General features: G+C 45.1%; 1 protein-coding gene across 1 annotated transcript in view; it reads left to right on the top strand.

Annotated features, from left to right (window-relative positions):
* DNAH9 (dynein, axonemal, heavy chain 9) overlaps positions 1-23304 on the top strand; it is a 371284-nt gene that overhangs the window by 29671 nt on the left and 318309 nt on the right. Inside the window, exons 7-13 of the mRNA XM_011965684.1 lie at positions 588-755; positions 3783-3899; positions 8136-8286; positions 11749-11863; positions 16257-16325; positions 18851-18977; positions 22547-22802. Of these exons, the coding sequence (XP_011821074.1) occupies positions 588-755; positions 3783-3899; positions 8136-8286; positions 11749-11863; positions 16257-16325; positions 18851-18977; positions 22547-22802 (1003 nt within the window). The remainder of the gene's footprint in view (positions 1-587; positions 756-3782; positions 3900-8135; positions 8287-11748; positions 11864-16256; positions 16326-18850; positions 18978-22546; positions 22803-23304) is intronic.

Genomic DNA, 23304 nt, shown 5'->3' with positions numbered 1-23304 from the left:
CTGGTAAATAACTACTTGCCGCCACCCGGCTGGCAGCAGGGCATAACATCCCATGCACACCCAGCAAGGGCACCCTGCAGATGTCTTTGCTTGGCAGAGAAGTTGCAAAGAAGGCCAGTGTCACCCTCTGGGCATGTCTTCAGGACTATTTTGCGACTCTGCTTTCCTGTCAACATCCCCTAGGATTGCTGTCATTCTAGAACTGGATAACATGATCCATTTGAAATGAGCTATTTTAGAGAAATCAGCAATAAAGCTACCAGTTATACAAATAGTTTTATTATTATTTGTTAAAGACCGCAAAGACATAGAGAGGTGGAAGCATACATTTCACTTATTTATGTATGTATATATTTATTTTGGTTCGCATGAATTTTATTTGACTGTACTTTCTCTTTGCTTTGTTATCGAGTTTAAACAAGAGTTATTTTTACCAATCCAATCTAATAATAAGGTTACGAAACTAATCAGGCTCCACAATTTCCTAAGCAACCACCGCCCCCAGGTCTCCAACTTTTCTCATCCACTGTTGTGATGATGATGGTGATTTTAACCATCATCATGTCTTTTGTGAATTGTCCCCATAGGGTCTTCTGAAGACGGCCCTGGATTTCCACAAACTGGGAAAGGTGGAGTTCAGCGGCATCAGAGGGAATGCCCTGAGTCAGCAGGTCCAGCAAATGCATGAGGAATTTCACGAGATGTACAGGCTTTTCTCAGGGTCCTCCTCCGACTGCCTGTACCTCCAAAGCACGGTAGGGTTGGGAAGGGCTGAATCACCAGCTCTGCCTCTGTCCCAGATGCCTCTCACCTGTAGGGTCTAGGCATTTACTTCTATTTTCCCTGTGTATTTCCTTCGGCTCTGTGGTCCCAGTGGGTTTGCTAATTACCCTTTGTGTTAGGAGAAATTATTATTCCTTGTGCCAAGAGAAAGATTCTAATTACTCTTTGTGTTGGGAGAAAGATCAAGGAGGCCTCTTCCAACTGTTAACTGCTCCAGACTAATGACACCAGGGTTTCAGAGATGCTGAGGTGGGTATGACCTGACAGTGGAGGTTGTGGCCACCCTGTGGCTTCAGAAGTTTTAAGCTCAGTGAAAGAAGCCAGATCCAGAAAGACAAATGTTGCACGGTCTCACCTATACGAGGCGTCCAAAATAGTCAAAGCCATAGAAGCAGAGTGGAATGGTGGCTGCCAGGGGCTGGGGAAGAGACAAATGGGAAGGTGGTGGTCAAAGAGTATAAAGCTTCAGTTATGCATGATAAATAATTGCTGGAGCTCTAACGTACAACATGGTGAAGACAGTTAACAACACTGTATTGTGGGCTGGGCGTGGTGGCGCATGCCTGTAATCCCAGCACTGTGGGAGGAAAAGGCGGGCAGATCACGAGGTCAAGAGATTGAGACCATCCTGGCTAACATGGTGAAACCCCGTCTCTACTAAAAATACAAAAATTAGCCAGGCGTGATGGCAGCCGCCTGTAGTCCCAGCTACTCAGGAGGCCGAGGCAGGAGAATTGCTTGAACCTGGGAGGCGGAGGTTGCAGTGAGCCGAGATCGCGCCACTGCGCTCCAGCCTGGCGATAGAGGGAGACTCCGTCTCAAAAAAAAAAAAAAAAAATTGTATTGCTTTGCTCTCTCACTCATAAGTGGGAGTTGAACAATGAGAACACATGGACACAGGGAGGGGAGCAACATACACTGGGACCTGTCAGGGGTTGGGGGACAAAGGGAGGGAGAGCATTAGGACAAATGATGCATGCAGGGCTTAAAACCTAGATGAGGGGTTGATAGGTGCAGCAAACCACCATGGCACATGTATACCTATGTAACAAACCTGCACATTCTGCACATGTATCCCAGAACTAACAGTAAAATAATTTTAAAAAAAGAAAAACTGTTTTGCGTACTTGAAATTCACTAAAAGGGTAGATCCTAAGTGTTCTCACCACCCACACAAAAAGCAAATGGTAACTGTGTGACGTGATGAATATGTTAATTAGGTTGATAGTGGTGATCATTTCACAGTATATACAATTTTTATTTGTCAATTTAACTTAATAAAACTGAGTGGGAAAGAAGTTTTAAGCTTTGGGCAAAAATTGCTAAGGGAAGAACAGGCACACCTGGGCAGAATTTTTTTAGTGACTTGGGGAGGTGTAAGTGAAGCCACAGCCTGGGTTTTCTGATCTGAACCTGGTTCCCAGCAGAACACATAGGATAAGGAAAGGGCCAGTGAAGCATTTTCCAGGACAGGAACAAAGAGCCCGCATCTCACCTGTAGCCCCAAGAAAGCCTCAACCTGTGAGTCCACACCCATGGGAGAAAAAAAGAAGGAAAAGGGCCAGTATGAAAACAGAGAATGGAATTCCCAGAAAAAGGAATGGCAGAATTACTGGAGAAGGAGTTTTAAGAGTGTGTGCGGGAAAAGGAGAAAGAAATTAGGGCAGGAATCTGCCCCGAGCACCTTCAGACATCCAGGGGAATCTTATTTGGCCAGACCCAGGAGGGTACTGCCTTCTAAGAATTCTATGAGTCAAAAGTAGACCCAAAAAAGGTGGACCATAGACCATCGTGGCTAGCACAGTGAAACCCCATCTCTATTAAAAATACAAAAAATTGGCTGGGAGTGGTGGTGTGGGCCTGTAATCCAGCTACTTGGGAGGCTGAGGCAGGAGAATTGCTTGAAACCGGGAGGCAGAGGTTGCAGTGAGCCGAGATCGCGCCACTGCACTCCAGCCTGGGCGACAGAGCGAGACTCCGTCTCAAAAAAAAAAGAAAAAAAAGGTGGACCACAGAGCAGGCTATATACAATGTATTTGCTACCCTATGATACAATAAAACAAAGCGTAATCCCAGGGATTTTGCCCAGGGTAAAAACTAAAAACTAAAAAGAAACATACCACAATGTCATCATGTTTGGGAAGTAGGACTAGACTATTTCTTCATACCCTTTTTTTTTTTTCACATACACACATGCATTACTGTTACAAAGCAGTAATAACAAATAATTCCACAAATTAGAGATTGGCGTTAACAGTGTTTCTCCGAAAATTGCTACATCCTAAGAGAAATACATTAGGGTTGCCAGATAAACTACACTAATTTGGACATATTAAAAAAAAAAAATTCTTGTTTATCTGAAATTCCAATTTAACTGAGTGCCTTGTAGTTTTATTTGCTAAATTTGGCAATCTTAAGAACAAGGCTAGTTGCTGTCTTCACCAATTAAGAAGGATTTAGAAGAAATAGTTTTTATTAGTTTAATTAGCTTTCTTTCCTCCTAATGGTTAGATTAGTTTGCTGACAATGGAAAAATGGAATTCTGACTTGGGGAAGGGAAGAAAGTGGGTGGTAGTGTTGAAACAGCCCCGTTGCTAGGGCTGTTGCTGCTATAATGGTTTTCAGGGTAACAAGAGCTGGTGTTATAAGAGCTGGTGTTATGAGTGAGAGAGAAGGGGCTTCAGGAAGAAGAACAGAGGAGCATGGAAAGGGTGGAAGAACACCAAACTCACATCTAATTCACTCCACCATTTTGCTGGGACCCTCTAGGTAAAAATGCTGCAACCACAGGGTGACTCTACATGGCTAAAAGTTAAGTCATGCCATGGTGAATTTCAGAAAATTAAAATAATTCTTTGGTATAACCAGTTCAAACACAAAAGTTAGCTGTGAGGAGCATAGTGGGGTTGGCTTTCAGAAAATTATGTTTTACATATATATGTGTATATATGTGTGTGTGTGTGTGTATATATATATGTATATATATGGTGTCTCTTCAGGATTTTGAAAATGACGTCGCTGAATTTAACCGGAAAGTAGAAGATCTCGACCGAAGACTGGGGACTATCTTTATTCAAGCTTTTGATGATGCACCTGGCTTGGAGCATGCCTTTAAGGTTTGTGTAAATGGGGCAAGAACCACTCTGTCCTGGATACTCCCCTAGCCCTCATGAGAGGATGATATGGATACCTTTCCAACTGTTCTGTTCCTGCAACTATTAATTATTCTTATTAATCTATTAGAGAAGGATGTGGGAATCCTTCTCAAGAAAGTGTGCAGAACTGGGATTCTCAGGCTGAGTACTTATGCTTTCCTGAAAATGTAACAATGTAAAAATACTTTTAAGAGGAATTTCGGCAGTGATCTCTTCAGGTGCCATACCATTATCAGTAGGGAAAGCGTGACCGTGCAGTACCATGGCTATTTAACCATGGTTGCTAGGTTGATTCAATCTAGAGCAAACCACCTCCCAGGTAATGAGTGATAGGTTTCAGGCATCGACCACTGGAAAAAGAATATTTTTGCTCTTACCATATCACGCTCAGATCAGGTAGTACAAAGTGTATGGAGGAGAAGTTTTAGGACAAGGCATAGATGATGAGTAGGTAAATGACTGCACAGCTGAAAGCGCTGCATCGTGAGACATGAAGACTCGGTGGAGCATGATATGTCTTCCACCAATCAACCAAGAGGCTTATTCTGGGCCGGGCGCGGTGGCTCACGCCTGTAATCCCAGCACTTTGGGAGGCAAAGGCGGGCGGATCACGAGGTCAGGAGATCGAGACCATCATGGCTGACAGGTGAAACCCTGTCTCTACTAAAAATACCAAAAAAAAAAATTAGCCAGGCATGGTGGCGGACATCTGTAGTCCTAGCTACTCGGGAGGCTGAGGCAGGAGAGTGGCCTGAACCCGGGAGGTGGAGCTTGCAGTGAGCCGAGATCACGCTACTGCACTCCAGCCTGGGGGACAGTGAGGCTCTGTCTCGGGGAAAGAAAGAAAAAAAAAAAAGCTTATTCTATAAAATTTTAAGGGTTCCACTAGTTGGTGGAAGAAGTTACAAGAAGTCACAGTGTGGTTCAGTAGAGGAAAGAGATTTCTGTCAAAGCTGTTTAAGATTGAATGGACTTCTTCAGCTAGTAGTTCAGTTTCTGGGCACTGAAAATATTCAGACACAGGATCTGTGATGGGTGGGACAATTGTAGAAGAGGCTTCAACCCTGGATGGATGGATCTGTGCTATTCTAGAATATTTGGTAACCCAAATGCGGCAGGCTCCATTAGCCATTGAGTATATATGTACATGTAACCTTTAATAAATACCGTAATTCACATTGGAAGGCTTTTGAGATTCCCCTCTCCAAGCGTTTGATCCAATTCCAGTGAAAGGGCTTGTCTGTGTCCACAGAATGGTCATGCATGCCATTATCTGTCAGGGCTCATTGAAACTCTGCTGCTCAGGTCACTTGTGGGGCTGAAACTCCATCCGTGCACTAAGGATGCCCAGCCCTACCCATCATATAGGTCCCTCTCCACCAGAGATGTTCAGGAGTCTTCAAGGGATGCCTCACAAGCATTCTCAAGTCACTTTGAAGTCTTTGAAATCACGGCATCTGCTACATGTCTACAGACCCCCTTTCAATTTTATCTGCCAAGAACGGTGCTTGAAGGAGTCTTGCCATTGCTTTTCTTCTGATGGTCCCACCATGAAAACATCTCTGTGTGGGCCAAGGGCATGCCTCTTTGGGTTCAAAAATTCCAATCCTTGAAATTTTATGGTAGAGTAGGGTTCTGGGCAGAAGTAGAGGGAGACCTTCCCTCCACTGACGCAGCACTGCTTGTACCCAGAGTTTCAGAGGGCTCATAAAAGCAGATGATTTATCTTCTGACCTTGACTCCTCTTCTCAGCAGAGTTTCCAGCCCAGCCCATGGAAACTAGTAGGAAAACCATGACCCTCTGATCCCTTCTGCCTACTTTGTTTCTCTCTTTTTGGTGATCTCACCAACAAGAAACTAAAACCCTTCCTTTATCCCCAAGCAAAAGCAAAATCTCCAATGGACATAAGCTCATGCAGAGAAGAACTTTTTCAAGCCTGGGGAGCAGGGACCAGAGAGAGTACCTGACTCTGGATCCCCTGCTGCTGCTGTAAGATCATCCAACTACTAGGTGGCCCCTCAGTGGACATGAATCCATGAGTACATCCAGGCCAAGGACTGTGAATAGAGGGTGCAGGCTGGCCATGGTGGTCCCTCAGTGCGCATACCTGTACTTCCTCAACAGAAGATGGGAGCCACAGAGCTCGGTGGAGTCCAGCTCTCTTATGCTTCCATTGAGGCAGAGCTACTTTTTACCATCTCCAGAGATCTGGGTGATTGTTTTGTGGAAGAAAGTGAGACCCTAGATCCTCCCCAATGGAAGGCTTTTTAGCACCTTTAGAGAGTCCTTAGAGTGCCTTGGAATCATTTAGGAAATCCAATCAAGCTGTCAGGTCTGGAAAACATCTGGCCAAGGACCCCATATTTGGCCTTTCTCCGTACATGGTCATTCTGCATAACATGGCCTGGACACCTCGGACTTCTAGGAGCCATCTAAGATTATGAACTGTTGCCAACCAGCTCCTAGAGCTTGCACTCCCTCCAGGCTTTGGATGCCAGTGAAGCAAAAAAAATGGCCCAACCTGCAATAAGGAGGTAGGATAAAGAGCATAGGGTCTTATACAAATGCAGACTGTTCAGCTTCCAGTTTTAAGACATGTGGATGTAATTTTACATCGTGTTTCTCATGTTCTTTGACTTAAAAGCAAGGGTTCCAATTTTTTTTTTACAAAAGGTCAGAGAATAAATATTTTAGAATATGGGTACATGTGTTTTCTGTCACATCCTCTTTTTCATTTTATTATTTATTATTTTTATTTATTTATTTTTAAGAGAGTCTTGCTCTGTCGCCTCGGCTGGAGTGCAGTGGTGCGATCTCAACTCACTGCAACCTCTGCCTCTCGGGTTCAAGCGATTCTCATGCCTCAACCTCCCAAGTAGCTGGGGTTACAGGCAGATGCCACCATGCCTGGCTAATTTTTTTTTTTTTTGTATTTTTAGTAGAGACGGGGGTTTTGCCACGTTTGCCAGGCTGGTCTTGAACTCCTGGCCTCAAGTGATCTGCCTGCCTTGTTCTCCCAAAGTGCTGGGATTATAGGCATGAGCCACAGTGCCCAGCCCTCTTTTTAACTTTTTTTTAATTCTTTTTTTAAATGCAAAAATCATGCACTGACGCCACGGGCCAGACTTGGGCGGGTTTGGCTGCCTGCTGCTGTACTTTGTCACCCCCTGGCTTCAAGCACTAGGTGGAGATGAGAGGTTATCATGGAAGACACGCTTAGAAGCAGAGTATTGGTATATCCTAAATATAACTGAAGTCCCACATGGCCTCATCTCAGAAAAGCATCACAATCGAAGAAACACAGTCCAGGAGCCAGAAAGTAATTACAAGCATTTCACATCTTGATTTTGCTGCTCCAGGAAACACTGAGGGATTAGGGCAGTCTGAATGCACCGGAACATGTCTTCAGAGCAAGCTTAGCATCACCGCCATTCTCAGGGCACCTGCTCTCAGAAACTATTTCCTTGTTCCCATTCTCAAATTTTAGCCCTTCGAATTCTCCCCAACATCCAGCTTACTTAGCAACTTCTTCTGTTCCATCATCACCTTCTTTCTGTTCTAGGTCTTTTTTTTTTTTTTTTTTTTGACAGTGTCTCGCTCTGTTGCCCAGGCTGGAGTGCAATGGCACGATCTTGGCATCTTGGCTCACTGCAACCTCTGCCTCCCAGATTCAGGCAATTCCCTGCCTCAGCCTCCTGAGTAGCTGGGATTACAGGCACCCGCCACCACGCCCAGCTAATTTTTGTATTTTTAGTAGAGACGGGGTTTCACCATCTTGGCCAGGCTGGTCTTGAACTCCTGACCTCGTGATTCACCCGCCTTGGCCTTCCAAAGTCCTGGGATTACAGCCGCTGCGCCCGGCCTGTTCTAGGTCTTAATTATGTAGCTCAACTTAACCTTTCTGGGATCTTTAGTTGTCCCTTTGTTTATTGGTTTATCCAGATTCTTATGCCAAGTAGAGCTGGGGGTAGGTAACTCAGCAGACAGGAATTCTCTGTCAGAAGCAAAGGAGAGAAGAAAGACTATGAATATCATCCACATATGAATAATTACTGGTCCAGTTCCACAATAACACTGTTCACTCTTCTTACGTTTGTAGGCATATGAAGGAAAAACTAGAGCACTGGATATGTATGACCACGGAAAGGTTTAATCTGTGATTTATTTTTCCTCTTTTTCCTCCACCTTCCCTACAGCTGCTAGACATAGCAGGAAACCTCCTTGAAAGACCACTGGTAGCGAGGGATACATCTGATAAATACCTGGTCCTCATCCAAATGTTCAACAAAGATCTGGATGCAGTGAGGATGATCTACAGTCAGCATGTCCAGGAGGAAGCAGAACTTGGTAGGCTTGTTGAAGGGGATTTTGATGAGGACATTCTGTTACTGGGAAGAAGCAATGCATTCCTCTTGTATTTGTTAAATGTCCATGTATGGATCCGTACATTCTCAAAAAAGAGCAAGCACAACCTTCTTGCTTGAAATTCCAGACCACCTTGGGTGACCGGGGAGCTCTCTGAACTGTGGCTTTCCCTGGTTCTGGGGCTGAGATTGGCAGGCTGACCCAGCGTGGTGCAGTCTTGACCGCCTCTGTTCAACTGAGACCTTGGCATCATGTATAAGTTGATCCTTGATCAGTGTTGCTACACTGACTAATCTTCAACACACCTCCATTCCAAAATAAATGTTTACATGCCTGAGAAAAGTTTCTTATGCCTTCTAATGCCATAGCAACCATGCTTCTGGTGGGAGGAACCAGCAGGAGCCCTCCAAAGGGCAGTACCATGCCAAGGCGTGATGTCTCCATTTTTATTATGATGCTTAGAGTCAAAACAAATGCATTTCAGTTTTGCATACATTTATTGAACCCTTACTACATGCCAAACATGCCTGTGGGTATTGTATACTGTGGCAGGTCAAGGTAAGGGATAAAATAATTAATATGAAAAGATGGTTCTTTATAGAATATTGAGTATCACTCGACTTGAGCTATAAAGAATGGTAACAAGCTGGGAGCAATGGGGTGAACCTCTAGTCCTAGTGACTCAGGAGGCTGAGGCGGGAGGATCACTTGAATTCAGGAGCACGAGGCTGCAGAAGCTATGAGCCTGCCACTGCACTCCAGCCTGGGTGACAGAGTCAGACCCTGTCTCTCAAATTAAAATAAGAAACAAATAAAATACATTCCTATAGTCAATCGCACAGTGCGCTGCATATAGTGGGTGCTCAATAAGTGGTTATTGGACTGAATGGCCTCTGGCATCTGAAAAATGATGCCATTTGGAAGAAATAAATTACTGACTTCTTATGATGAAAAGAAAAGAAAGAGCAAGAGACTAAAACCCTTCCTTCCTCCCCAAGCAAAGATGCATTGTGGATGGGAGATTCGAGGGCAGGCTTAACAAGACAAGATGCATTGTGACTGGGAGGTTCGAGGGCAGGTTTATGTAAAAGGTAGTCTTGAGCTGAGCCCTAGAAGTTGGGAGATCAACAGTAAAGGAGAGGAGGCAAAGGCCTTCGGAGAAGACATGAGAGGATACGGAAGGTGATCAGCTGGGCCTGCCTGTAGCCAAACAAGGTGTGCGGAAGATACCCCGTCAGCCACGGCATTTGGGGTCAGCTTGGGAAGTGCTCAGAGTGCTGGGTTAAGGAACTTGGAATCATGATCGAGGGTATGAGAAATTATCAAAGGCTTTTAAGTAGCTGAGCAACAGGATCACTCTGCTTGCTAGTAGGTTTCATGGTGAGGTCATCAAGAATCGCCTCCACTTGGAAGTCATTCCAAGAAAATCCACTGACCAAGCTTTATGTGGGATCATCCCCATGACTTCTTATGGTCAGATACAGAGTTTGAAAACTCAAATGTCTTCAGAAGCTATAGTGGTAACAAATGACCACGACCTTAGTACCTTAAAACACCACCACCCATCTTTCAGCTAACAATTCGTTTTTTTTTTTTAGATGGAGTCTGGCTCTATTGCCCAGGCTGGAGTGCAGTGGCACGCACGATCTCAGCTCATTGCAACGTCCACCTCCCCAGTTCAAGCGATTCTCCTGCCACAGCCTCCAGAGTAGCTGGGATTACAGGCACCTGCCACCACACCTGGCTAATTTTTTGTATTTTTAGTAGAGTCAGGGTTTCACCATGTTGGTCAGGCTGGTCTCGAGCTCCCGACCTCATGATCTGCCTGCTTCAGCCTCCCAAAGTGCTGGGATTATAGGCGTGAGCCACCGTGCCCGGCCGTCAGCTCACACTTCTGTAGGTCAGGAGTCCAGCATGGTGCATCTGGGTTCTCTAATCAGAGAGAATCCCAAAGCTGAAATCAAGGTGTCGGCCAGGCTGAGTTTGCATCTGGAGGCTCTGGAGGAAAAATCCACTGCCATCCTCCTTGCTGTTGGTAGAATCCAGTCCCTCATGACTATAGGAGTGAGGTCTCTATTTCCCGTTGGCTGTCAGTCAAGGGCCACTCTTAGCAACTAGAAGCCATCTGCATTCATTACCATATAGCCACCTCCATCTTCAAGCCAGCAACAGGACGTTAAATCCTCTCATGTATCAAATCTCTGCCTTCCTCTCCTGCCACCAGCCAGAGAAACCATTCTGCGTTTAAGGCCTCACCTGATTAGGTCAGGCCTAGCCAGGGTCTTCCTCCTCCTGCCATATGACATACCATGACCACAGGAGTGAGGTCTCATCATAGCCACAGTTTCAACCCATGCTTAAAGGCTAGAGGATTATGCAAGGGTGAGGGTCATTGGGGGTCATCTTAGAGTTTTGCCTATCATGGAGGACAAGCTGGAAATGAAAATCATGGATCTGGACTGAGCATGGTGACACCAGGGAAGGGTGGTACGCGTGGTGAAATAAAGGAAGTGGCCACTTCTCTAGTCGCTAGTTAGAAATGCCAGCGGATTCTTGCTAATCTTGTCATTTTCCCCAAGAAGCTGGGAAGTGAGATTCTTTAAAAAGTGAAACCTCACATTTGTTAAATCTTGACAACTAAATATAAGCAGACAAACCCAATGCCTGGGCTAACATAAGCATATCTAATCTGTGTTGACTCGAGTCCAGGGCTTCATAATCCATATGGCCTGCCTCATTCATCATCTTACGGAATTCTCGCAGGAACCCTGGAAGTTAAGCAGGGAAGATATTATTCCCATTTTATGGATATGAAAATTGAGACCCAGAGTGATTGAGTTGTCTGTTTAAGGGAGTGTTTTAACCCTGACTGTCCAATTAGAGTCATCCTGAGAGCTTTTAAAAAACACTCAGTGATGGCCGGATGCAGCAGCTCACACCTGTAATCCCAGCACTTTGGGGGGTCGAGGTGGGTAGATCACCTGACATCAGGAGTTGGAGACCAGCCTGATCAATATGGTGAAACCCCATCTCGACTACAAATACAAAAATTAGCCAGGTGTGGTGGTGGGCACCTGTAATCCCAGTGACTTGGGAGGCTGAGACAGGAGAATCACCTGAACCTGGGAGGCAGAGGTTGCAGTGAGCCAAGATTGCACCACTGCACTCCAGCCTGGGCAACAAGAGTGAGACTCCTTGAAACACTCATGGCTGGGCCCCTCCCAGAGCAATGATATCAGAATAGCTTAGGCAGAGGACCCAGGTCCCCTGAGGCTGAGAGTGTTCATCTCAGGGTCATTCTTTCTTCCTGTTTATGTGCTCCCAGGGTGACTTTAGTCTGGAGATAATGAGGCAAAAGTGGAGGACCTGGCTGGAGGCGTTTGCCGGGTGGAGAGGGCTGAGGTGCTCTAGACTCATTTCGGTCTGTCTGTGCCATGTCCCCAGGGTTCTCACCAGTGCACAAGAACATGCCCACGGTGGCCGGCGGCCTCCGCTGGGCACAGGAGCTGAGGCAGCGCATCCAGGGTCCTTTTAGCAACTTTGGACGCATCACACACCCGTGAGTATTGTGTTCCTAAAAGACAGATTTGTCTTGGGCTGCTGTTCCTGCTCTGGAATCCGAGTGTTGTAGAAATGCAGCCCGCTTAACGAAGGCGAGAAAATCACCTTCCTTTCTTTCCATTTCCAGCAAGGGATTAGGCAGCTATTGGCCAAGCAGTCATGATATTGATGCATTTGGACTTACGGGCAGGGCCCTTGGTGTGAAGTGAGGTGTAACTGGCTGACTTCTTTTGCTCCGGGGGATTCATTTCAGGAGCCAGGGATTTTAAGCTCTGTGGAGTTCTTCCACACGTCTCCCTTTGATACCATGTCTCCTTGCTGCTGAGACCACTGGAAAATAATGAAGTATGAGGTCTCTGTCCATATTGGGACAACCCTGGGAAACCTGTTAAAGATGCAGGTTCCAGGGCCTCACCTGTCACTGGCTGAATCTGAATCTGGCGTGGGCTGGGAATCTGCCCCTTCAGCAAGCTCCTCCTCTGATTCTGATGGTGATCAGGTTTGGAAACCATCAGCTTGCTTCATAGCTGAGGTTAGAAGCTGAGATAGAAGCATCTCAGCTGCTAATTGTGATATTGTGTTTAAGACGCTGCCTGAGGAAAGGCAGTCTTTCTCTGATCCCTCTTTCTAGAAGACTTAATCTTGCTGAGAGCACACAGGTTTTGGAAAACACAATAGAAGGAAAGGAATCAAACTCTGGCCGTTGGACTCACAGGCATTTTGGAGTTAGGAAGAGCCTTAGAGACCCTCTGGTCTGGCCCAAGTGGGAAGACAACACCGGCAGAGGCCAGACGAAAGGATGGCCAGGGTGGGGTCTGCAGGGGGCCACCAACACCCCACTCCAGCATTGCCAAGCAGAAAAGCAGACCCAATGTGAGCAATCTCCTGACTGGTGGAGATAAGCTGGAAACTGGATTTTAGAGTTGGACATCCAATTTTCCAATGACCAAGGATTCCATTTTTTCTCAAACTGCGCAGATCTAACAAAGCATGCCTGTGAGGCCGGTCTGCCCTGCAGGTGACCCATCTGCAACATCTGCTTGGGTCTGGGTGAGATCTTTGTTTTCAGATGAAGAAATGGAGGAAATGAAGAGAGAAGTGAGGTGACTTGCCCAAGGTCCTAGAGACAGCCAAAGAAAGAACTGGAAGAAATGCCTGGTTCTCCAGGCTCCTAATCCAGAATGCTTCCTGGGGACCCCCAGCCCTGGAAGTTTGGTGGGGAGTAGCTCTGAGCCCTCATGCATCTCAATCAAGCAGCAGAAGGCAGAAGGGAGAAGATAGGTGAATGGGGTGGGGAGGGATGCCAGGGCTGCCCCTAGAACGTGGACTGCCGCAGCTGTCACAGGTCCGGTTCCCAGGAAGGAGACCTATGATGTGTGCAGGAATTTATAGAGAGCCTTTCAGGAATCGCACCCATGAGGGAGGGAGGGGGAACAGATTGGGCAGAGAGAAGTTGAGCTGCTGAGCTGTAAGAAAGTTGCAATGGGTGTCTCAGCCGGTCCTCCTCGGAGCTTGGGCCCTTCAGAGCTGTTCTGCCTCTGTACCGCCACATCAGCTGGTTGGATGTGGGCTTTCCTGGGGAGGGGCATGACCTTTGGGCCAGGCAGCTCTCTTTGGCCAAGGCTGTTCCCAAAGAGGGAGGCAGTGGTGCTTCCGCGGCAGCCAACACTCCTGGCTGGAGGGGACAGGGCGAGGCAGGGGTTGAAGCAGGGAGGTTTGGAGGGGTACAAGGGCTTGGTCCCAAGAGGGAATCTGGAAGGTACACAACAGAGACCTCTATAATTCCCGTGAAAACTCCCCCTTGTTTTAAAAATGAATTCAAATATTTATTACAGGCCAGGTGCAGTGGCTCACGCCTGGAATCCCAGCACTTTGGGAGGCCGAGGCGGGTGGATCACCTGAGGTCAGGAGTTTTCGACCATCCTGGCCAACGTGGTGAAACCCCATCTCTACTAAAAATACAAAAAATTAGCTAGGCATGGTGACAGATGCCTGTAATCCCAGCTACTCGGGAGGCTGAGGCAGGAGAATCGCTTGAATCCTGGAGGCAGAGGTTGCAGTGAGCCGATATTGCACCATTGCACACTGGCCTGAGAAACAAGAGCGAAACTCCGTCTCAAAAAAAAAAAAAAAAAAAAAGAGTGTATTCTGCTCTATAGTAGGTATTGGTTGGTTATTGAAAATGTTTTAGATTCCTCACCATGAAGTGACATGGAAACTGTAGGAATTTCACTGTTCTTATTCCTGTGACTTCCCACTTGGCCACACACCCATGAGAGAAGCCTCACTCTGCTCTGGCCTCATTCTTTTCTAGATACAAAACTGAGACCTGGGGTTGGGGCCTGTGGGGCTTGTGGAAATCACGCAGCTTGGGAGGAGAAAGCGCCCATTCGGGCTGAAGCACATTCCACCTCTCCTTGCTGCCTGGCAGATGCATCTGTCCTTTCATCACGGAAGTGAACTGAGTAATTGAGAGGGGAAAAATGCCAGCAAATTCATTGCTTTCTCTGCAGGCACTAGGGCTTCTGTGGAAAGCTCGAGGGATCTGGTGAAGAAATCCTATGTTGGGCCGGGAGCAGTGGCTCACGCCTGTAATCCCAGCACTTTGGGAGGCTGAGGCGGGCAGATCACGAGGTCAGGAGATCCAGACCGTCCTGGCTAACACGGTGAAACCCCGTCTCTACTAAAAATACACAAAAATTAGCCAGGCGTGGTGGGGGATGCCTGTAGTCCCAGCTATTCAGGAGGCTGAGGCAGCAGAATGGCGTGAACCCGGGAGGCGAAGCTTGCAGTGAGCCGAGATCGCACCACTGCACTCCAGCCTGGGCAACAGAGCGAGACCCTGTCTCAAAAAAAAAAAGAAAGAAATCATATGTTGGTTTAAAGAGCAAATGGATTAGTAAGCTGCCTCTTTGCCAGCAGGACAAACAGAAACAAACCTCCGCATAGTTAGTGTGAAGGTTTTGAAGAATTAAAGATACTTCACCAATTTTTTCCAGGAACTGGACTTTCATTAGTGTTGCAGCAAGTGTCAAAACCAGTGGGTAACGGTACCTCGAGCCACACTCTCTTCTGTGGTCCTTAGCATTCCTGCAGAAGCCGCCGTGTGTGTGTGTGTGTGTGTGTGTGTGTCTGTGTGCACTTGTGTTTACGCATGTTATATGTACATGCATGTGCACTGTCACGTATGTGCATTACATGTGCACATATTTCAGGGGTAAGAACTGGGAGGGACACTCATGTAAAAACGCGAAGAAGTGGTAGTGTTTCAGATCAGGTGTTCCAGATGGATTTCAGAAAAGGAGAAACATATATATTTAAATATATAAAAATCATTTTAACATACATGTACCTACATAGATATTTTCCTGGCATATAGTGTTATAGACAATCATGTATCACTTACACAATGGGGTTATATTCTGAGAAATATATCCTTAGGCAATTTCATCATTATGTGAATATCATAGAGTGTATTTTCACAAACCTATGTCTATGGTCTAGCGTATTGCTCCTAGGGTACAAATGAGCTATGGTCTAGCGTATCCTAGGAACGATACGCGCTATGATCAATATGCTGTATGGTCTAATGTATCACTCCCAGGCTACAAACCTGTGCAGCATGTGACTGTCCTGAGTATTACAGACAATTGTAGCACTATGGTAAGTGTTCGTGTATCTAAACATATCTGAACATAGAAAAAGTACAGCAAAAAATAAAGTATAAAAGACAAAAAATGGTACACTTGTGTAGGACACTTGCCATGAATGGAGCTCGCAGGACTGGAAGTTGCTGTAGGTGAGTGAATGCGAAGGCCTAGGACATTACTGTACACTCTTATACGATTGGCGGCACAGTAGGTTTGTTTACACCAGCATCACCACCGGCATGGGAGTAATGCCTCGCACCATGTCAATAGGCAATAGGAATTTTTCAGCATCACTAAAGTCTTACGGGACCGCTGTTATACACACATATATATGTTGACCAAAATGTCATTATGTGGTGCATGACTGTATATAACATTGATGGTCTTAAATACAGACAATTATGGCACCTAGAATTTTTTCATATCTCAATTTCCCTTTTATTCAGGTTTTTGAAGGACCTCACATACCTGGTGCGTGACTGGCCCAGCTAGGTGAGGGTGCTGGCGGAGCTGCGGGCAGGAAACTCTTGACACTTGCAGAGCTGCCTGCATTTCAGGAAGTGCAGATGCCCTCTAGTGGCCAGAGTGAGATGTTCGGGAAGAAGAAGGGCTCTTTCAGGGCTGTTTGGAAACCAGCCAAGGAGCTATTCACGCTCTTCCTTGGAGGCTGCAGTTTGTTCCTCGAATAATTATTTTAACTTCTTCTAATTCTGTGTCACTTTTTCTCTTTTGTACGAGTAGTTGCATGGAATCTGCAGAAGGAAAGCGAATGAAACAAAAATATGAAGATACGCTCTCACTGCTAGAAAAGTAAGCAACTTCTGGGATTGTGTGGGTCTGCAAATGGCACAACCTCCACGCTGCCTTCTGCAGCTCTGAGTTTATGCAGATTCCTCGGTGGCTCTGAAGTATCGCTCTCTGTTTTATGTTATAACCGCGATATTTGTGAGTACGGTATTTCCGGGTTGCACACACATAGGTCTCTGGGGAATTCAGCTCTATTCTGGAAATAAATACTTTTCCAGTGCAGTTTTGCTGGGCGTGTGAACTAGAGCTAGGAGTAGGGTGCTACTCGCGGAACTCCAAGATGGGAGTCCCGGAAAACTGCAACAGCTGCTTACCCAGCAGAAGCAGCAGTGCATGCTGCACAAACAGACAATGAGTTTTAAAAAGTACTTCCTGCATCGCTTTATGGAGAAAGCGTAAGCGTGAGAATTTTATATGACTTCAAAGTTGTTCCCGCTTTAAAGCTGAGTAAGTCTTTCGGGGGCTCAGGGTCTGGAAACAGCCACTGTTTTGCCTTCTCCTTCTGCCATTTGTTCTTTCTCCCGGTTCAGGAGGGAAGAATGGTGGCTCTTGCGATTATGATGTGCCTATACTTAGCATTGTTCCAGACGGATTAATTAACAGCATCTCTACCTGCCAAGTGACACACATTCCACCCCTTTTACCTCCAAAATAACTTCAAGTCCATCCACTCCTCTGTCTCCACCAGCAGCATCTTCACAATAGACTAGAACTTCTCCAGGCCAAACTGCCGCAGTGGCTTCCTAACAGTCATTGCTGCCTCCAGATCTGTCCCCCTGAGTACCCACATTGTTACCAAATCCAATAATGTCACCACAGCCACCACCAGCTGGGAGGCCTTGCAGTGGTTCTCACAGCCTCCTTAACATGACATGAAGAGTCTTCCCTAAGGTGGTCCTTGCCTCCTCACCACCACCTCCAGCCTCTGCCATGCTCTGTAATCCTTGTTTCAAGCATACAGTTTCAAGGGTGCTGTTTCTCACCTCTACTGTTTGGCCATGCCAGGAATGCTCACTCTCCCTTTGCCACCCAACCTCTGGCTATCCTGAGACTCAGGCAAGCGTCCGTTCATCACTTCTCCTATGAAACTTTCCCTGACATTCTCCTTATCATCCCCAGCCCTCCGCCGCTGCCATTAGGTGTCTGATTTCCTGTACATTTCTTTCTTTCTTTCTCTCTCTCTCTTTCTTTCCCCTTCCTTCCTTTCCCTTCCTTCCTTCCTTCTTTCTTTTCCTTCCTCTTTCTCCCTCCCTCCCTCCCTCCCTTCCTCCCTCCCTCCCTCTCTCTCTCTCTCTTTTTCTTTCTTTCTTTCTTTTCTTTCGAGTTTCACTCTTGTTGCCCAGGCTGGAGTGCAATGGCATGATCTCTGCTCACTACAACCTGCCTCCCAAGTTCAAGTGATTCTCCTGCCTCAGCCTCCCAAGTAGCTGACGTTACAGGGATGAGCCACCACACCCAGCTAATTTTTTTTTTTTTTTTTTTGAGTAGAGACAGGGTTTCTCCATGTTGGTCAGGCTGGTCTCGAACTCCTGACCTCAGGTGATCCACCTGCCTTGGCCTCCCAAAGTGCTTGGATTACAGCTGTACATTTGTTCAGGATTGCACTTGCTACACTGTGTCAGGGTGATCTGCTCGCCTGCAATCCCCACCATTAACTGCCTTGACTGTCAGGTACTCATCCATCATTTTTATCCCCCAAGCCCAGCACATGGTAGGTGTTGTCAGTGTGTAATTACTAAATGATGAACGTCCATGAGCTACATAAAGATTAGTGTGAGAGCAAATCTTCCCCAGTAACTTCTTCCAACATTTACTGAGACTAATCACAACTTCCTTATCCCCCCAAAAGATCTCATGGGGTCTTTCTTCTCTTTTGTGATTTAAGCGATGCTACCTTTAGAAATCTGTGGTTACGGCCGGGCATGGTGGCTCAAGCGTTTAATCCCAGCACTTTGGAAGGCCGAGGCAGGCAGATCACCTGAGGTCGGGAGTTCGAGACCAGCCTGAACAACATGGAGAAACCCCATTTCTATTAAAAATACAAAATTAGCCAGATGTGATGGCACATGCCTGTAATCCCAGCTACTCAGGGGGCTGAGGCAGGAGAATAGCTTGAACCTGGGAGGCGGAGGTTGCAGTGAGCCGAGATCACACCGTTGCACTCCAGCCTGGGTGGCAAGAGTGAAACTCTGTCTTGAAAGGAAAGAAAGAGAAAGAGAGAGGAAGGGAGGAAGGGAGGGAGGGAGGGAAGGAGGGAGGAAGGGAGAGAGGGAGAGAGAAAGAAAGAAAGGAAGAGAGAGAGAGAAAAAAAGAAAGAAAGAGAGAAAGAAAAAAAAGAAAGAAAGAAGAAAGGAAAGAAAGGAAGAAAGAAATAAATAAATTTGTGGTTACTCACAGAAGCTGACCCAGTCTGGCTGGGTCAATGACTAGTAGTATCTTCAATTCATGTTAAACACAGATTATGACCAGGCACTGGGGAGCTGGGAGGAGGGGGCTTATGAGGTGGCTGTTGTCTCTGACCCTCGCAGGTATGAGACAAGACTTTATGAGGACTGGTGCCGGACAGTATCAGAGAAGTCACAGTACAATCTTTCCCAACCACTTCTGAAACGTGACCCAGAGACGAAGGAGATCACTGTCAACTTTAACCCACAGGTTAGTCGGCTGACAGTAGCTCTCTTTTGGGTGCCTGAAGAGTTTCTTTGAATTCTGCTGATTTTGAAGGCATAAAGACTTTTTCTTTTGAGACGGAGTTTCACTCTTGTCGCCCAGGCTAGAGTGCAGTGGCACGATCTCAGCTCACTACAACCCCGCCTCCCGGGTTCGAGTGATTCTCCTGCCTCAGCCTCTCAGCATAAAAACTTTTTGTAAGAGCATGCAAAAGATGCTCAAAATACTTTGTACCCTGGATTTCTTTTCTGGGATGAATCCTGGAGCGTAGTGTTTTATTAAGTGGCCCATGTTCACATTTTTCACTAGGGTTGCTCAATATATTTGCTTTGATTTTGCACAACAGGAAACACTACAAAAGATCACCAATCATGTAGTAACAAACATAGCCCACTGGGCCTACCCTGAATATTTACCATGCCTGAAGGCCATTGACTAGATGCTGGAGGGCCAACCAAGGGCATATAAGACTTGGCTCCTGCCCTCAAGGAACCCATGGTCTAGTTGGGGGTCACAACCTTAACATTCAAAATTGTATCTTCACTAGATGGCATATGGTAAATCCCAGAGGAGTGGCTTTGGAAATAAGACTCTAGATTAGTGGTTCTCAACTGGTGGTGATTTTGTCCTCGTGGAAACATTTTTGTTTGTCAAACTAGGTGGAATTGCCAATGGCATTTAGTGGATAGATACCAGGGACACTGCTAAATATCCTGCAATACACAGGAAAGTGTACCATAACAGTCCAAAAATGTCAATAGTGCTGAGGTTGAGAAACTGTTTTAGATGATCGGAAGGGTAGAAGACCAGTGGGGACCACAGCAGCCACAGAAAGTTTAATGCTGAAGAAAAATGATAACTAAAGGTTAGTTTGTATCAAAAATAATATTACTCAGGTTGAAAAAAACGGTATTGGTCACACTAAACTAAAAGAAGTCACCTACATCTGCCTTGATGGCATGTGCTCCAGAAATGCACTATAGATTGAGCTGAAAACCAAGCTGATGGCATATTGGCATCTTTCAAGAAAATTGCAGTTTAAGTGAAACATCGCTTCCTCCTCTGCAATCAAAGTCAACAAGGAATATAGAAAATTCATTTCTTCACTTTGGCAAGACATGAATCTGTTTAACTTACTGAACCCCTTGAATCAATTTTATTGGCATTCACTGTGAGCAATATTGAATATTAAATGCCTAAAGAGATGAATATCTGGATTACCAAGTAGGCCCACAGTCTCCATATTGTAATATAGTAATTAAGCCCTTGAGATAAATCCTTGGTATAAGATATATTACTATATCATAATTAAGTCCTTGGTATATAACCATACTTAGTCCTGCATTGAAGATGGACCAGCCTCTATATACTCCAAGGACAAGGACCTTATCTGCCTTAATGTGTAACACATAGGGCGCACGTTATAGATGTTTGCAGGCCATAGAAGGGAAAGGAGGGAAGCAAGAGGAAAAAGGTAGGGGAGGAATAAATATTAATACCTAAACTATAATGTGAGTTGATGGAGGACAGTTACAAGCTTAACAAGTCAAAGAAGCACACAGTCACCCCTTGACATACAACTTCAAGCAATGTGGCCAAAGCTGGGCTATTAAGAATGAACAGTGACACACTTCTCGGTCTAGAGGGACATGATCAGAAATTTGCCCTTCTGGGGACAAGATAAGAATCGTATAGGTTAATTTTTTCAAATTTATGTGAATCATTTAAATTATTTTAAATGTCTTATTGTTGGACATTTACATTATTTTACTGTTTCATCAGTCTGTATTTCTTGGATTCTAGGAAGCCTCTTTTTACATATTTATATCTCTGAAATTGGCATGTTTGTAGTTTAATAGACTGCATGTTTTTCTTTTTTCTTTTGTTGCATATAAAATAATAGTGAATCTTACAACGGATGACATCTTAAATTGGATAAAGCATGGTATAAATAATGCTACAACAAATATCCCTAGTTTTTATTGTATGCATTCTTGATTATTTCTTCAGGATAACAGTCCAGAAATGCAAATTCTGGGCCAAAGGGCATTCACATTTTGAGACTTTTCATGTATACTATCAACTTGTTCTTTAGAAAGATGGAACTCAGTCATTTTCCTGCCAACAAGATATTGTTCATTTCTTCAAATAGTTTCCAGACTGTTCAACGAAAAAAAAAAAACCTCAATGTTGTTCCATTTGTGTTTATTTAATTACTAGCAAATTTGAATTTTTATCATGTGTTCATTACTCATGTATATTTATTCTTCTTTGAATTGCTTGTTCATGTCCTTTGCCCATTTGCTAGCAGAAGTGCCCTCTCTTCCTGTGAATTTGTTAGGATACTCAGGAAATATGTGACAGATACTAAGAAATCTGATCCAAAAATTTTGCCAGTTTAAATGGCCAAATATGTTGGCCATTTTACGTTGATATTTTATGCCCCAAAATTTTTATGTTTTATTTTGTGGTTTTATGTTTGGAATGACTTTCTCTACTTCCCTATTATATTAATAGCCCCAGATCTTTCCTTTTAGTTATTTTCCTTTCACTTTTTATAGTTAAATTTTTAGTATCTGTCTTGAGCTTACTTCTAAGAAAACTAGAAGACTGAGCCCATTTCCCCACAAAATGGTTAGCATTTGTCTGATTGCTGACTAGGGTTTGCCCACTCGCAATAAAGAATTGGCCCAGAGCACTGGAAGGAGAGCTAGGAGCCGGGTGTCTTTATATGAGGGGGAGATAGGGAGAACCTGGGGCCATCTGTTTCATCACCTGTACCTATGCCCGTCAGTCCTCATGGGTTCAGATAGGAACATCAATAAATAAGGAAGGATGAAGAAGAGGTGCATGGAAACCCTGTTGTTTCATTGGACTCTATCTACTTGGTTTCTCACTTCTTCAGTTGCTGCTAAATTTGGAACCCCACAGAAGTTCGGAGCAGCCTGGATGAGTTCCATTTCCGGAACCCCTAGCATGTTAAGACACAAGGAAATGCCAGCAGAGGGTTACGGAAGTTGTGGGGTATTCCAAATGATTACATTGAATAACTAAAGTTTCATTATGGGCACCTCCTCTCAATCCTGCCAGCGTCTCACTATGACTGTTTCATTTGGAGAGAATGCCAGAAGTCTGAACTTGAGGCTTCTCATGAATGTTGGTAGCCCAGGCCAGATGATTCTCCTCCTTTAGACCACCACCACCCTTGATCGGAAACTGGCTGGGCCAGCATAAGCCCATCATTTCCGCAGCCACGTTGCCCAAAGCACAGAAGGCAAAGCCCTCCCCTGCTATCACTCTTGCCTCTGTTCTCAGATTTTCCTCTTCTTTATGATCTACAGATTTAGGAGCCTTGTGTCTGTCGGAGACATCTTCCTTCTGCCTGATACTTGATTTTCCTTTTCTGAGACTAGATTTAAGAAACTGATAGGAGCAGAACTTAAGAAGAGACCCAGAAGATCTTTGGGCCTCCTGGGATTGTCCAGTCCTTGACCAATGCTGCAGATTATTCATTGTCACTGAACGACAGACACTTGTGTTGCTTTTTTCTCCAGCTGCTTTCAGTGCTGAAAGAAATGAGCTATCTTGAAGCCAGAGAGATGACACACATCCCTGAGACAGCAGCAGCCATGTTCTCCTCCAGGGATTTCTATCGGCAGCTTGTGGCTAATTTGGAGTTGATGGCGAATTGGTACAATAAGGTTATGAAAACTCTGCTGGAGGTGGAATTTCCATTAGTGGAGGAAGAGCTGCAAAATATTGATCTCCGCCTCAGAGCAGCAGAGGAGACTTTGAACTGGAAAACAGAAGGTAACAGGGCACCATCTGAAGTCTGACAAAAACATGGAGATTCGAGGATCTAATAAAGTTCATAGAACCTCCAATTATTCCCTGGCAATCTTATTTGGGTTTGAAACATAAGTCTGTCTTCTCCTTTGACACATATCCAAGCAGAGAAGGCAAAAAGAGTTGGTATTCCTTTTCTTTCTTCTCTATGGATATAGTTGGTAAATTTAGAAAACCTTGCTGCCATGCACATTGGGAGGCTCAGAGGTTGCATAAGATCTCCTACAGTCTCCAGCATACATTGGGTGCTCCACGAGTGAGAGCTCTTACTATATTATCTTTGTTATTTAATTTTCTTAACTAGATTGTAAACATCTTAAAGCAGTATGCATTGACTTCTCTGGTATCTCTCAATTCAATATACTTTCATTGGCTGATTAATATCTGCAGGATACTGTGTGACAAACTAGAGAGATTTGAGGTGTATGGGACATGGTCTGTACCCTCAAAAAGCTCACATTTAGTG

Source organism: Mandrillus leucophaeus, unplaced genomic scaffold (genome assembly GCF_000951045.1).
Source record: "Mandrillus leucophaeus isolate KB7577 unplaced genomic scaffold, Mleu.le_1.0 Scaffold732, whole genome shotgun sequence".
NCBI lineage: Eukaryota > Metazoa > Chordata > Mammalia > Primates > Cercopithecidae > Mandrillus > Mandrillus leucophaeus.
This window is presented reverse-complemented; position numbering and strand designations above follow the sequence as displayed.